Source organism: Gymnoscopelus braueri, assembly GCF_963280865.1.
Source record: "Gymnoscopelus braueri genome assembly, chromosome: 12".
In the NCBI taxonomy this organism is placed as follows: domain Eukaryota; kingdom Metazoa; phylum Chordata; class Actinopteri; order Myctophiformes; family Myctophidae; genus Gymnoscopelus; species Gymnoscopelus braueri.
Genome location: NC_137614.1, coordinates 42,169,208 through 42,184,446, shown reverse-complemented (window position 1 = coordinate 42,184,446; position 15,239 = coordinate 42,169,208). Strand labels below are relative to the sequence as shown.

General features: G+C 42.2%; 1 protein-coding gene across 1 annotated transcript; it reads right to left on the bottom strand.

The window, feature by feature from the left end:
• Positions 1-13,931: 13,931 nt before the first annotated feature.
• On the bottom strand, positions 13,932-14,780 carry LOC308096592 (E3 ubiquitin-protein ligase RNF13-like; the record flags this gene model as incomplete). The annotated part of the gene is made up of 1 exon (XM_080444007.1): positions 13,932-14,780. The coding sequence occupies one exon, from the start codon at positions 14,778-14,780 to the stop codon at positions 13,932-13,934; it is 849 nt and encodes a 282-aa protein (XP_080300133.1).
• Between the last annotated feature and the right edge of the window lie 459 nt (positions 14,781-15,239).

The window sequence follows — 15,239 nt, the reverse complement described above, 5'->3', positions numbered from 1 at the left end:
AGTAACTTAAGTTTTCAAATAATTGTAGTGGAGTGAAAGTACAATATTTGCCTCTGAGATGTAGTAGAGTAGAAGTAAAAGTACAGACATTTTGAATTACTCCAGTAAAGTAAAAGTACCTAAAAATTGTACTTAAGTACAGTACTTGAGTCAATGTACTTTAGTTACTTTACTCCACTGCATAAGTCTAATGCCCGTCGTCTAGCTCTGGCTTGTAGTTCCAGTAGTGGCCTAAGTCTCATCCTATTTGATGGATTAGGGTTCTACATCCACACAGACCTGCTAGTATTCATACACTGTGATTCATACTTGGCACAGTTGTGGAGAGCCTTTGTAGATTCCTATTCAAGGGCAGTTTTGTGGCTTTTGTGTTTAATGTTGGTTGCGTGTGCGTGTGTGTGTGTGTGTGTGTGTGTGTGTGTGTGCGCGCGCGTGCGTGTGTGTCTCTGTGGTCAAGTGTGTGCAGTGTCTGAGAGAGATTGAGACAGATTTATGGATTGTTCGTGTGTATGTACAGTACATACAGTATGTGTATGAGTATGAATGTGTGTGACAGCAAAACACTATATTACTTTACTAATACTGTATTAGTATATACTGTATTAGTGGTTTAAGTGAATAAGTTAAAGAGCTCTCTATTCTGATTGGTATGGTATCCCAACCTGGAAATGTAGTTTCTCTTTATTAAAGAGAGTCACGGGGAGACCCCTGTTACAGAACAAACACTCTATAGTAGAGATAGGATTGTATAATGATCACAATATAGAGCTTCAATTCTTCAATTCAATTAACATTGAGGGTTCCACTGTGGACATTTATTTTGTTTGGGCAGGGCTCTAAGAATGTCAGACAGCCCATTTTGTCCAGTGGTGTAAAAAGTACTCAAATGTTTTCCTTAACCCTTTAAGACCTGAGAAGATTCTAGAAATGTCTTCTAAATCCTAAAAAAAATTTGGAAAAAAACCCAATTTTTTTTTTCCTCGATTTTTCAAAAATAGCAGATCTACAAGTTCATAGCGCGGCACTCGGTGCCGCGCTATGAGCTTGTATATCTGCTATTTTTGAATAGCCTAAAGAAATCTAAAGTGACACAGATGCGTTCCAGGTATCAATGGGTTAAGTAAAAGTATCAATACTGCAATGTAGAAGTACTCTGTCACAAGTAAAAGTCCGGAATTAAAAATGTACTTGGGTAAAAGTACAAAAGTATTGGTATAAAAATTAAAATACCAAAAGTAAAAGTACTAAAACATTTTGAAAATAGCAGATCTACAAGCTCACAACGTGTCGCGATGGGACTCGTTCTGAGCTTGTAGATCGGCTATTTTCAAATAGCCTAAGTATAAAATAGGGATAAAGTGGTTAATGTATGTTTTATAATGTAATCATTTATATCTGCAAAGTAACTAGTATCTAAAGTTTTCAAATAATTGTAGTGGAGTAAAAGTACAATATTTGCCTCTGAGATGTAGTGGAGTAGAAGTAGAAGTATAGACAATTGGAAATACTCCAGTAAAGTAAAAGTACCTCAAAATTGTACTTAAGTACAGTACTTGAGTAAATGTACTTAGTTACTTTACAGCACTGCATTTGTCCTCTAACATTTTGGTATTATTATTATTATTATTATTATAATAATACTAATAATAGTAATAGTTATTATTATTATCATCATGAAAACCTTGCTGGATTTGCACCTTCATGCTCCCCAGGGGGATGAACCCCACTGATTTGAGTGACTCCTTGACCTTTGCTCTAGTGCCATCTTCAGGTTGAAATGTGAACTTGAAATGCACACAAGATTATCTCCAAATCTAGGCAGATTTCAGCATGACACAAATCAAACAAAGCACAGTTAGCACACACATCCAATGATGCAATCCCAGGTACTGGCCAGACTGAGGTCTGAGGAAGAGCTAGTAGGCTTCAAACAAACATAATTTTAGTGGTAATAGAGTACAGAAATCCTGACGTCACTCGTTCATCCCCTGGGTCGTAAAGTAATTTCTCTATGGAGAATAACATTGTGTCATCATAGAATCGTCTCAAATAAGAATTGGGGTCCAAAAATAAACAAACTGTCTCGGCGATGATGATAGTCAGTCACTCATATTTGATACAGTCTGTTTCTGGCGAAAATTTTACAAATTTGGCGGAAGTAACATTAGCGTTTTCTCACTGTCAGTTGATGCTTCATATCCATAAGAGTCAAACCGCCGGGGTTATTTGTTTATTTTTGGAACACAGTTCTTATTTGACACAATATTAAACATGTCTATGGGAAAAAAACGCGACCCAGGTAGGATGTGTAAATTACGTCAGACTTCGGTGCTCTATACAAATCGTGTGGAGCAAGATCCAAAGTGGTGTGACTATTAGTCCACACACAATATTATTGTCTTATTTTAGATCGCAGGGTGACCTCATGACCTTTCCTCTAACGCCTTATTCAATGAATATAAAACATACCTTGTAATAATAATATTACATTTTCCTCACCAATGAGAGCAAAATTAACCACATATCCCTCTAGACTTAGTATAACTAGACCTGAGTTGGCTCTGTACTTGGATGGCTTTGTTTCTCCTGTCTACACCAAATCTCTTTGCCAAAAGTAGCTGATCTACAAGTTGACAACGCGTCACGCTATTTACATTTCCACTTTACATGTTAGAAATGGATACATTATACACTGAGGAGGTTACTGTAGGTAGTAAGAGAAAGATGAGAGATGTGACCTACAGTAAATGTTCTACACAGCTAAATCAACTCTCAGAATTGACACTTTGACTTTGACATCTTTATTGATAATAGAACGTAGGTAGAATGACATACATTGTCACACCATTATCAAAAGAATAGATGCAAAAAAGCCATCAGCTTATTTCCATTGCAGTCCTTTCATATGTACCGGTATGTGCAAATTATGCTGTGTTGCATTATGTTTGTAATTGCACTTAAGTCCACACATCCAAAGGTGCCAAAAGTGTCCTAGTGCATGTCAGTCTCAGCACCCATGGGTGCGGGAAACATGTCCACATGCCGTTTTTTTTTCTCTTTCGTCATTCGGTTTGTTTTAAATGACGAAAACAGGACGAAGGTCTAAAGTCCTTGCAAGGTCCTTAACCTCCAATAAACCTCTGGCACACACGCACGCGCGCGCGCGCACGCGCGCACGCACGCACGCACGCACGCACGCACGCACGCACGCACGCACAGGCTTCCTTAGTTTCATTTTGATTTTGGTCATCTGTTCAATAATCAACCATGGCAGTAATGTAAAGCAGAAAAGATGTGTAAACATTATGGAAAGGATTGAGCTTTAAAGCAGAATAGATGTCCCCAGAATGTCGAGGGGAAGATAATATCCTACTCCTGCCAACCGGTGAAGAAATCACAGATTGAGTCTTTAACCTTTGCTTTTATTAAATATCCCAGACCATTAGGGTTTTATGGAAGATGCTTTTGAACATAATTGCTAGTTTGACCTCTTCAAATGCTCTAATATTAGAAAATAAAATAACCGAAAATATGTTTATGTGAAACGGTTCTTGGCAGAAATTGCGACACATTGAGAGCTTGTAGATCGGCTATTTTCGCTGTGCAACATGCTTTCATAAAAGACTGGCTTCTTATGGAATCCAAATGACTGAAATCAGACATGGTGACTGAGAACTGTAATCCATGACAATAAGACAGCAGCTCTGAGTTCTCACTGACCTGTGCTCTTCCCCAGACTTTTAACAGCCAAGTTCTGATCAGTTGATTGAACACTTGTGTGTTCAATCAACTCACTCTCTGCAGCTCACAGAAGGAGGGCGGACCAAATTCCAATACAGCTGTAACACATTGTTAATTTTGTTGACTAAAGCTAGTATGACAAAAAATGGCGTTGACCTTTTTTTCATTGATGAAAACTAAACAAAAACTAAGCCATGATGACCAAAACTATGAATAAATATTTGAACTTCTCCACTTCGCTTGGCCGACGATTGGTTCTGGTGTTCCAAACACAATGGTGAAACTGCCTGAGGATGTTTTACCATTCATTTCCATGCTGTGGCCGGCATTATGCAGCTGGGATCCCCTTTACGTTGAAAACAAACTAGCTCCTCCATTATAGACAGTAACTTCATGGAACCATTCAGTTTTAATGTCTGAAACAGCAAGTCGCGTAGAATACAAGAACGCTCGGCCCAAACACGCTCGCCGAGCCTTGCCCCGGGTCAAATCCGACGACCTCGGAACGGTCGCCACCAGGTATTCCTAACCTCAGTAAAACTATGCCTAAACCTAACCTTATTCCTAAACCTAACCTCAATAAAACAATGCCTAAACCTAACCTTATTCCTAAACGTAACCTCAGTTAAACAATGCCTCACCCTAATCTTATTCCTAAACGTAACCTCAGTAAAACTATGCCTTAAGGCCTTTGCAGACAGGGTGCGATTTTTCGCACGGAAAAAACGGACAATATCATTTTTAAAATTAACACATGGTTCTCAATGACCTCATGCACACCGGCTCCGAATTTACCGTGCGGCGATGCGTTTTTTTCCAATCGAACCCAGTTCGATTTGTGCGTCTTTTCGCATGCGGTAAAAACTGATTGACTAATCGCACCCTGTCTGCAAAGGCCTTAACTCTAACCTTATTCCTAACCTTAACCTCAGTAAAACAAATACAAGAATACAAGAACCGCTGAGGGCGAGCGGTCTGCGAAAAAAATGGGGGCGAGTGTGTTTTGGGGTGAGTCTTCCGGTTACCGTCGCATACAGTTGAGTTGATCATGCTTGTAAAACTATTAAAACTATTAATCTGTGTCAACTTCGCTTGAGTAGTTTTCAAAAGTAATCTTACTTCTTCTAGGTAGGTCCTAGGATGTATCTTTCATTCATATAAATATATTCTGTAATCTTCATTGTTTCTAGTGTTTTTGGTGACACCAAAAAGCTACATGGTAAATTACAGCATCTGTTTGAACTAAAATTCCCAGAATTCAGTTAAACTAGTCTCGCCTGGAAGCACTGTCCTGAAACAAATAAAGCATGGTCAGAGAGCGGAGAATATTTTGGAAAGCAACAATAATGTAATCAGAAACAGTATGTATTTACTTGAACAACGCCAACATACTGTAATACATTTCCTGTTCCAAAGCACTTTGTTCGAGTGCCTAAATCATTCTAACAACAAACAAAACATTTTGTTTAGAGATTTCTTTTTAAAAAAACGTTTATGTAGAATTGTAGTTATTGTGAGAAATAATAAATACATTTAGTTTTGAGCCAAGTAACGATACTTGTAGGGTTAAGATAGTCCATAGTAATGCCACATCACACCATATCAATGGAAAAAAAGTAAAAATAGCTGTTACTCATTGACAAGAGAAGGCCAGAGAGTAAATCCTGCCTGTTTCTGTCGGAGTTGACATAATGTGTGCTGTTGTGAGCTGGCCAGAGGACCAGGTGCACAAAAGATAATTCGACACTTGGGTTTTTATGTAAATAGTTAAAGTTTCCCTGCTCGCAGCTTAGATAGCTGCAAGCTGGCCATTGTGGAAAATGCTGCATTCAATAAAAATCCTTTATAATAATTTAATTTACTCTGATGCTAAACTTTGCTTATTCCATTGGTTTGTCCAAAGCCTACAAATTACACGCTATCGCTCCGATGCCCGAGAGACCTTCCCACACAGTGAAATCCACAGGGTTGAGAATGGGCCCATCAGAGTTAAATGAACACTGAGGATTTTGCTGTGCACTCTCTGCTTAACACACACTTACGTGTGTGTGTATGCGCACACAGGTACGCAAACACATGCCCTAGGCAAGTGTGTGCGCGCACACGCGCGTTTGTGTGTGTGTGTGCGTGCGTGCGCACCCGCGTTTGTGTGCGTGCGTGCGTGCATGCGTGCGTGCGTGCGAGTGAGACAGAAAGAGAGAAAGAGAGAGAAAGAGAGAGAGAGAGAGAGAGAGAGAGAGAGAGAGAGAGAGAGAGAGAGAGAGAGTAAAATTGAAGTCATCATCTCCGTTGTTTTCCAAACCCCTCACGGTCCAGCTACGACTCTGTTTTCCAAGACAGAGGCAGCAGTGTTTAGAGTTACTGTCGCTACCGCCACGCTCCACTGAGAATATTCTGCCTCCAAGTACTGGATCTGCTCGGGCTGGCCTGGCCCGGACCTGATCCAAACCGTTTACAGACCCCGAGAACAAAGCTTTGCCTTTATTCAAAGTCCAACAGGACGGTGTCATGTATCCCCCTAACTTCCTCCCCGTGTGTCCCCTCGCTGTCCCCATCTAAAACCAGCGCGCTTCCACATGCAACCACAGCACCTCAAACACTATTTAACGGCTTAACTAGTTTCCCCCCCTTTTCCAACAATAATGTTCCCTCCATCTTCAGACGCCAGTGACAGGAGATGACATCATGAGATGTTTTCGAAAGCGATGAGGAGTGAATAAGGCAATAAGGCGTGAATAAGGCAATACCATTTGTATTTATCTTATTTTGCAAAAGCAGGAGGGAGGTTTGCACTGGCACTTCGCTGTTTTAATTTGTTGAGCACTTACTTTAATTTTGTTGAACTGTTGTTTATCATGTCTCTGTATAATGTACTGTCTGTATGTAACTTTGTTGATTGTTGCTGCTGTCTGAACCAGGCCTGTTGAGAATGAGACCTCAGGTCTCGATGAGGTATACTGTACATACATAAGGGTTAAATAAAAAAATAAGTGAATAAGGCAGTTGCATGTGATTCTCCCGGTGAGTTATGCCGTTTTATAATCGACCCGATGCCATGAAAGTGCATAAAATGTGGTGAAGTCATTTGACTGTGTGGGAGGTCTAGTAGTGGTTAGTGAATCTGTCCCATAAACATCTGGTTCAAAGGCTTCATTCCCCTGATGTCCTGTGTGGTTTCAGAGTGTATGAAACCCCTACTGCTCATTGTAATGGCTGATTTATACAAAAATGTTTGTGTGAAGAACGTTTTGTCATTCGATGAAGTATAAGTAAGCCTGAAATGGTGATTTTACAACTTTATAGGCTGATGATGCCCATTGGGAACACAACTCCTCTGGTTACGCAATACTTGTTGTTGCTACCCGTTGTCATAGTAGATTGCTTAGACACATTCAGAGTTGTTTGTATTATTGGTTTCCGGACAACTGATGGTCCGACCTACATCCCACTCGACAAAACCCTTACGGCCCTATTTTGACTCTTGACTCTTCTTAAGTACCAGGTCTTATGACTTAACTTAACTCATTCACTGCCAAGGGCGACTTTGACGACTTTTTTCCAAAGACCCAGACTGTCAAGGGCGACTTTGACGACTTTTAGTTTTTTTGTGGTATTATAAAAGATTGCGCTGTTCTCTATCACCCGAGTGATCACTTTCACTTTCTACTCGCAAGGATCCGGAAACAACGTCATCCGAAGATTTCCGAGACATGGTATTTTCAACGCGCTGCTGCAACAGAAGGGGCCATCGCGGTTGGAATGATTTTTCTCTGGGCGACGCACACTGATACCGGGTGTGTTACAAACGGCCGGATGAGCGATATTAATGGTTATACATTTTCTGTGACCGGTTGAAAAGGTATAAAAAACTAAAATGGCTGGCAGTGGGCAAACACAGCCACACACAGGTCTTCAGTTAAGTCGACACACGGCAAGTTTGAAGTCGATCGGTCGGACTGTCCTCAAGTTATATATGTGACACACTGGCACACGCACGCACGCACGCACGCACGCACGCACGCACGCACGCACGCACACACGCACGCACGCACACACACATTTATAAAAGCCATGAATTCACTACTCACTCTACTATTTTGGAGTTAGAATATGATGCCAGTTGTCACTGCATGTGTGGGGGTCTCCGTTTTTGTCAGATGTAAGAGTTGGGAACCATTATAATAGTAAACTACACAATAAAATCCTCATGTGTTTATCCATTTGAAACTGTGAGAGTGTGCAAACTGGACCAAATGGACCCGTAAGGGTAACACTGAGGATTTGATGGTGTATTATTACCCATTAAAATTGGCAATTACACTGAAAAGCAGAGGAGTTACTGTCCAGTCAGAGTCCTCAGGAGAGACATAACGTGAGGTCATACATCACGGTACATTGGACCATAATTTCTCCTTCATTTAGAATCCGTCCGCAACACGTCTCGGCTCCGAGCACGTAACAACAACAACATATGTGTTTTATAAAGCATGTTGGAGGTGTGAGGTCAGTGGAAAAACAGGACAGCTGTGTGGTTCTGCGACGTGCTAGAACCTCACCATGAATACTAAATAATGCTGTAATTACTTCATTTGCTGTATTTGAACAGATTCATCAAAGTCATTCCACTTTTATTTAGTTCTGTCACTTTGCTTTGAGTATGTTTCAGCCACTTAAAAGTCGGTTTGAAGTTTTATAAAATAGCTGTACGTTTTGAGTTAAGCACAGTCATACTGGAGTCTTACAGCCTCCATGAAGAGAGAATGAAGAAATATCTAATCTGTTGATTCTAGCGTTGTTTAGACCAGTGGTTCTCAAACCTTTTCATGTCCAAGGACCCCCAAAATCAATATATATTTGGCCATGGATATTTTGGCCATTGGATATATTTTGTGCCAGGGACACAAATATTCTAAAATTGTCATGTTTTTCATATTTTATTTGAAAATAGCAGATCTACAAGTTCACAACTGTGAGCTTGTAGATCGACTATTTTCAAGTAACCTATGTATATAGGGTTAAAGTGGTTATGCTGACCTTTGATGCTATATTAAGTCATTTTGCTTGGGACCCCCTGGAACCCCCTCAAAGACCGCTGAAGACCACTTTGAGAACCACTGGTTAGACACAAGAAACTGAATCATATGGATCTCAGGATGGGAACAGTTTGGCTCCAGTGTGTATCTCACGCCCCAAGACGGCAAACGGGTGACTTCTTGGGCGAAGAAGTCACCCGTTTGAACTGGAAGGGGGGTCAAAGACGGCACATGTTGACTACGATATGAGTTACGATTCTGTCCCTATCGGGGCGTTGACTCGAACGGCGCTGAGACGGCTGAAGCAGACTTCGCAACGCTCGCCTGACGGCTCCCTCGGCGGCGGCTCAAGTCCGCTTTAGACGGCAGGTTTCAGCCCAATCCGAGCGCCATTATACATTCTGTGGTGCTGAAAGGTCCAGCAGTTTGCCAGATCAGCTCCGGAAACACAGACACACACAGACACACCAACCAACCCTCTCATTCATGGGTTTCCAGTGGCCCATGAGGCCTTGCGCGAATTATGGGCATCACCTTCGGTTGTCATTCATTCAATTCATTTGAGTGATACGCGTCAGTCTATAGACCCGATCAGAATGTTTGTAAACAAATGGGTATTTCCAGGTAGAATAGATAGACAGTGGTGGAAAAAGTACTCAAATGTTTTACTTAAGTAAAAGTATCAATACTGCAATGTACTGTAGAAGTACTCTGTTACAAGTAGTCCGGAATTAAAAATGTACTTGAGTAAAAGTACAAAAGTATTGGCATCAAAATATACTTAAAGTACCAAAAGTAAAAGTACAAAAATGTTTGAAAATAGACAATCTACAAGCTCTCAACGTTGTGAGCTTGTAGATCGGCTATTTTCAAATAGCCTATGTATAAAATAGGACTTAAGTGGTTAATGTATGTTTTATAATGTAATAATTTATATCTGTAAAGTAACTAGTAACTAAAGTTTTCAAATAATTGTAGTGGAGTAAAAGTACAATATTTGCCTCTGAGATGTATAGTGGAGAAGTAAAAGTATAGACATTTGGAGATACTCCAGTGAAGTAAAAGTACCTACAAATTGTACTTAAGTGCAGTACTTGTGTAAATCTACTAAGTTACTTTACACCACTGCTATTAGATATGTATATACGTGTGTAGATATCTACACAATATAAAAAAGTGTCCAGAACATTAGCTATGTCTAGTTTGTCAACCTGTGGATATTTAGAACAAAATAATATAATTCTATTAGTCAATAACAATATCATAAGTGCCAGCGTTATCTACCCGGAAATACATCTTTGGTTTCGGCGATGTCATGATCATTCGATCTAGAATAATAACAATATCATTGATCTATTTGAATCCCATCTCATTCTTTCGGTTACCTTTTGGAAACACTGGTCTAAACGAGTATATTTTCCCTAGTTAGCGTACATGTACGTAAAGTTGAACTGTTAGCAGTAACACAATAGAAACCTCAGTGTTAATTCATCCATTTAAAGTACGAATGTAACGAAAAGGATCCTTTCTGGTCAATTTGGTATACACGTATATGCTCTCTGAGTTAAATTAATACTGATGCTGTTAAAAAGTACCTTTAATTAAGACAGTAGCTACTTTTCAGCAGGTTAAACATCAGTCTTTCCATCCCTAGCAGCACTAGCAGCAGCACTTCTAGTTCATCTCCATCCCTCCTCTCTCTCTCTACCTCTCTCTCGCCCTCTCTCTCTCTCTCTCTCTGCTTGAAGGCTCCATTTATATTTGCGCAAAGTTTTTCTGAGCTAAGCCTCCCTGACCTATTACCCAAAGTCCCACAAAACCCGGCTTGTTTGAGTCCCTTTAAAAAACGCACGTTTTCCCCAGATGTTGTTCCTCGTTTCTTTCCACGTCCTCGTAAAAAAAAAAAGGAAAAAAAGGGATGTTGGGAGGGGAGGGGAGGCATGCTTTTTGTTGTTGTCCGACACTGTAGAAAAGAGAGAGCAGCAGCAGGTAAACGAGAGCAAGAGGAAAGGATCTCTGTGTGACTTCCACCTCTCATCAACGTCATGCAGAGTTGGATTTGCTGCGGGGGATGGGGATCCACGTCTCTGCTTTTGGTCACTCATTTTTATGGCCGGTGGGGGGATATGTTTTATCCCTGCTTCTGGTCCGACTGTATTAAATACACGCATTTCCTTTTGGGAAATGTACACTTTTGTAGTCTTAATGTTTTTGTAACCGGTAACAGGAAGGAGTTGGTGGAAGGAGCAGTGCGGTTGCATAAAGTGCAGTCCCCCGCACTGGACAATGAACAGGGGCTTTTATTGAGAACAAAACAGAAGCAAACAGAAGTCTTGTCGACACAAAATAATAGCGGCTCCCACTGGGGCTACTGACCGACATATAAGTGAAAGGCCGGTCCCTAACTAGGCTGGGCTGCTATCCGGCTTGTAGGTCAGAACATTATAGTGCTTACAACAGTGGGTCTCAAAGTGGGGGTTCCAGGGGGGATCCCCAGCTAAATTAGTTAATATATAGCATGAAAGTCAGTTTAACCACTTCAACCGTATTTTATACTTTGGTTATTCGAAAATAGCTGATCTACAAGCTCACAACATAACAAGTTGTGAGCTATTTTCGAATCATTTTGAAAAATGAACAACACGAATCATCTATTATGGGGGTCCCCTTCACAAAATCTTTTCAGATGGGGGTCTGCAGCCAAACACATATCTGTTTGGGGGTCCTTGACATGAAAATGTTTGAGAACCACTGGTTTACAAAGTGTGCAGCCTCCCAGCTCTGGGCTGAACTGGTGAGCTGTCCTGCCGGCTGCCAGAGTGAGGGGAGCCGTGCCACCATAGTCCATGAGAAGCTTGCCTTAACGAGTTCAACAGGAGACAGCTGTGTAGGTGTGAGCTGTCCGTAGCCAAATCCCAATATTCTCATTTCTGCCTCCTGACCTCCTCCACACTCTATCCTCCAGTCCAGTGTGACCGACCGCCGGGAAATTGTTTGCGTCCCAAATGTTAATTTGCTTTTGGAGGAGCCGAGAGCGAGGAGGGAGGGAGGAGGCTCCCAAGCCGATTGGAGTGAGGATCAGCGCGGATACATCAAGCGTATCCCGCATGTCTCCTTGGCGGAAGTGTTTTTGTTGGAACGCGTGCCGTAGAAATTCTCCTCCTCCAAGGGCTCTGGAGAGATCCAGCTGTGTGTGACACGTCATAAGTAATTACAGTCGCTACAGAATTATGCTGACTGAGTGAGGAGTGTTCCCATTCTTTAAAGCGAACCCAATCGATTCCTGCGCCCTCGCCTTTCCTCCTCGCCTCCTCACTCGGAGGCGGAGCTAAGGTGCGAGTGTATGATGCGAGGATGGAAATGTTTATATTGGGACTGGGATTGGGCTCATGGAGGCAATGAGCTGGAACGTAGTGAACCCCCTCAGCCCCTCACATGTATGTTTGATAATAATATCACAATTGATTAATTGAATTAAAAATGTATGTAAACCACATTAACCTTGGCATCGTGATGCGATGCGTTGTGAGCAACACATCGGATATGTGTTTGCCTCTGCCTCCACCGTTTTTTGTTTTTACAAATCCAACCCTGATGTCACATTTTATGTTTAAAACTGTACAAAGTAGAGTGTATACAATAGAACCCCACGCCCTCTCTCTCTAAAATACAACTGTCACAGGGGATTCGCTGCTAGAGGACCTCGCCATTTAATTGGTAACGTCATATAGACCGTTCACATTTGACAACATCAACATTCTAAATTGGTCCCAGTTTATTTCCTGTTTCAGTGTTTGTGAAATAATCAGTAGCTGACAGGAAATAAACTCGGACCCAACCTGTTACCTATCAATGCAATTCCACTGAAAGTCTATGCTATTCTATCTATAAAGAATGTGTGTGTGTGTGTGTGTGTGTGTGTTTGTGTTTGTGTGTTTGTGTGTGTGTGTGTGTGTGTGTGTGTGTGTGTGTGTGTGTGTGTGTGTTGTGGGGTATCGATCAAAGCCAAGAGTCAGACAGTGGTGGTTGGTGGAGGTTCTTCCCGGGTTTGGGGCCCAGTCCATTCGTCAATTATTCAGGAATTGTATGATACTGTTTCAAGGGGCTGCGGGGCTCCAGCTCGCTCCTCACACTCAGAGAGTACTGTTTATACTTTTTAGGGCTATTTAACGGGAAGGTCCATTCCCTGGTAGGAGGCCCAGTCCTTTCGTCACATTATCGTCACTGTTTACACATGTTACAATACGGTTTCCTATAATATAAAAGACAGAGGCTTTTAGATATCATTTCACTTAACAACACAGTTTTTAGAAGGGAAATAGTGGAGCGTCCGTCTGTTCACCATGGAGAGCCAGTGAATACGGAGAGAGAGCAGAGAGTGTTTGTAGCCGACGCCCGGCCGGTCACGCAGGTGCGCTGAGTTGGGGTTGATCGAGGAGGTAGATTGGAAGGTACCGCCCCTCGATGACGCGGCCTAGGCTGCAGCGCTGTCTCCTGGTCCTCTCTCTGCCTCTCATCCACTGTCTCCCCATGGTGCGGCGCTCACCTGATAGGCGGTCCCCTAGCGAGACTCCACAGTGTGGAGAAAAATGGAAATACTCCAGTAAAGTAAAAGTACCTAAACATCTACTTAGTTACTTTACACCACTGCAAGGGACTAGATTACATGGGGAATTAACTAATACAGGGAATGACCTAATACCGACTAAATTGGGAAAAGATAATTGTCTAAAAAAAGAGCATGATCTCGACCTGCTCTGTGTGTCATGATGAGGTAACTCTTGTCGTGATTTGACTCCATGTAGGCTTCATGGTGTCCGCACATGTAGGCTACGGCCTATGTGGTTTATAACTGTGGTATCCGTTACCACAGTTACATAGCTAGTACTAGTAGGCCGGTGTACAAACGGGCACCGGCCTACTAGGGAATGATGCAAGTCGGGAACGATGTAAGTTGGGAATGCAAGCCCCACCCGTTTATGCAATCAATACAGGTGTTGTACTTGTTGTTAGACAACTTGTTGCACCTGTATTAACTAATCAATTGGGGGTATGTGGTGTAATGCATACTGAACTGGGGTCCTTAAAATGAAACAGGTTGAGAATCACAGATGTAGACGGCTTGCCCCATAGAGGTGCCACACTGTAACATAACAACTACACCTCCTCGACGTATACCTTCTGCGTGCACGTGGGACACGTGGTCTTCATCATTTTGCTCAGCCAGAGGTCCACACACTTCTTGTGGTAGGCATGAGAACATGGCAGGACCCTCAGCCTGTCTCCTGCCTGGTAGTCTTCCAGGCAGATGGCACACATGTCGTACGTGTCTCCTTCCTGGTACTTGTGGAGAGGGAGTTTATTGAGCTGTTCCTTGACTCTTCGAGCCCGCCGGTGTTTTTGGAGAAACGCTTTAAGAGTTAAAAGAGTATGGACGAACACCGCTGCGATTCCTACCATCAAGCAAAGTCCTAATAAGGTCATGGCCACATTGATGACTTCAGTGAGGATAGTCTCACCAAGGTATGTCGATTTGAGGACAATATGAGCATTGTCATGAGTGTAGTTCTCTTTCAGAGCGTTGGCAGTGTCTTCACCCACAAACACAGCTGGTATGCTTATCATGATCCATTTCAGAACATCCCAGTACGATCCCATTTTGATTAACTCATTGGAGCCCACGTTGTGAATAATGGCTGCCCCATACCCGGCTGCCATAGCATTGTTGACCTTGACATCAAAGTCACAGTCAAAGCTCTTTATGAGGACGATCGATTTGCCTGTTGGCTTTATGGGCCCACAGGCATTCTCTGGCTCTGCAACAACCAGTTGGCCCCTTCGTCCAGCTCCGCGTGGTATGTACCTGCTGAAAAGCGCCGGAAGGTGTTCAAAGTCGTCCTGTTTTTTGTTGAATGCGTAAGCAGCGATGCCTGCCTCTACCGGCAGCAGGTCGAGGAAAGTAAAGAGCAGGACAGTTACAATGGTGATCGGTTTGGTCAACAGCATCACTATGAATGTAATTCTGTTAAAGAGGAACCCCGCTGTGCGGTAGAATGTAAAAATATCTCGCTGTGGTACACAGTCAGTACTATTCACTGTGTGTGTATACTGTCAAAGAGGACCGAGTCAGCACACCACGTCCGCTTTTATATCCCAAAACGTACAGCCGTCACAGCTGCAATTTGATTGGACAGAGATTCTGATGACGTCACCATAGGGTTAAGCGATATATCGATATTATATTGATATTGTGATATGAGACTAGATATCGTCTGGAATTTTGAATATTGTAATATCTTTATAAAATACTAAACACTCGACTGGTTGTTTTAACCTGATGATTCAAGACCCGCTGTGATGGTATCCAAGCAGGAAGTAAACCGAGATGCCCCTTGGCAATCTAGGGAGGAGGAGGATCAGTGGGTCCAGTTGTTACTGGTCGTTCCAAAGACTAGTAAAAAGACC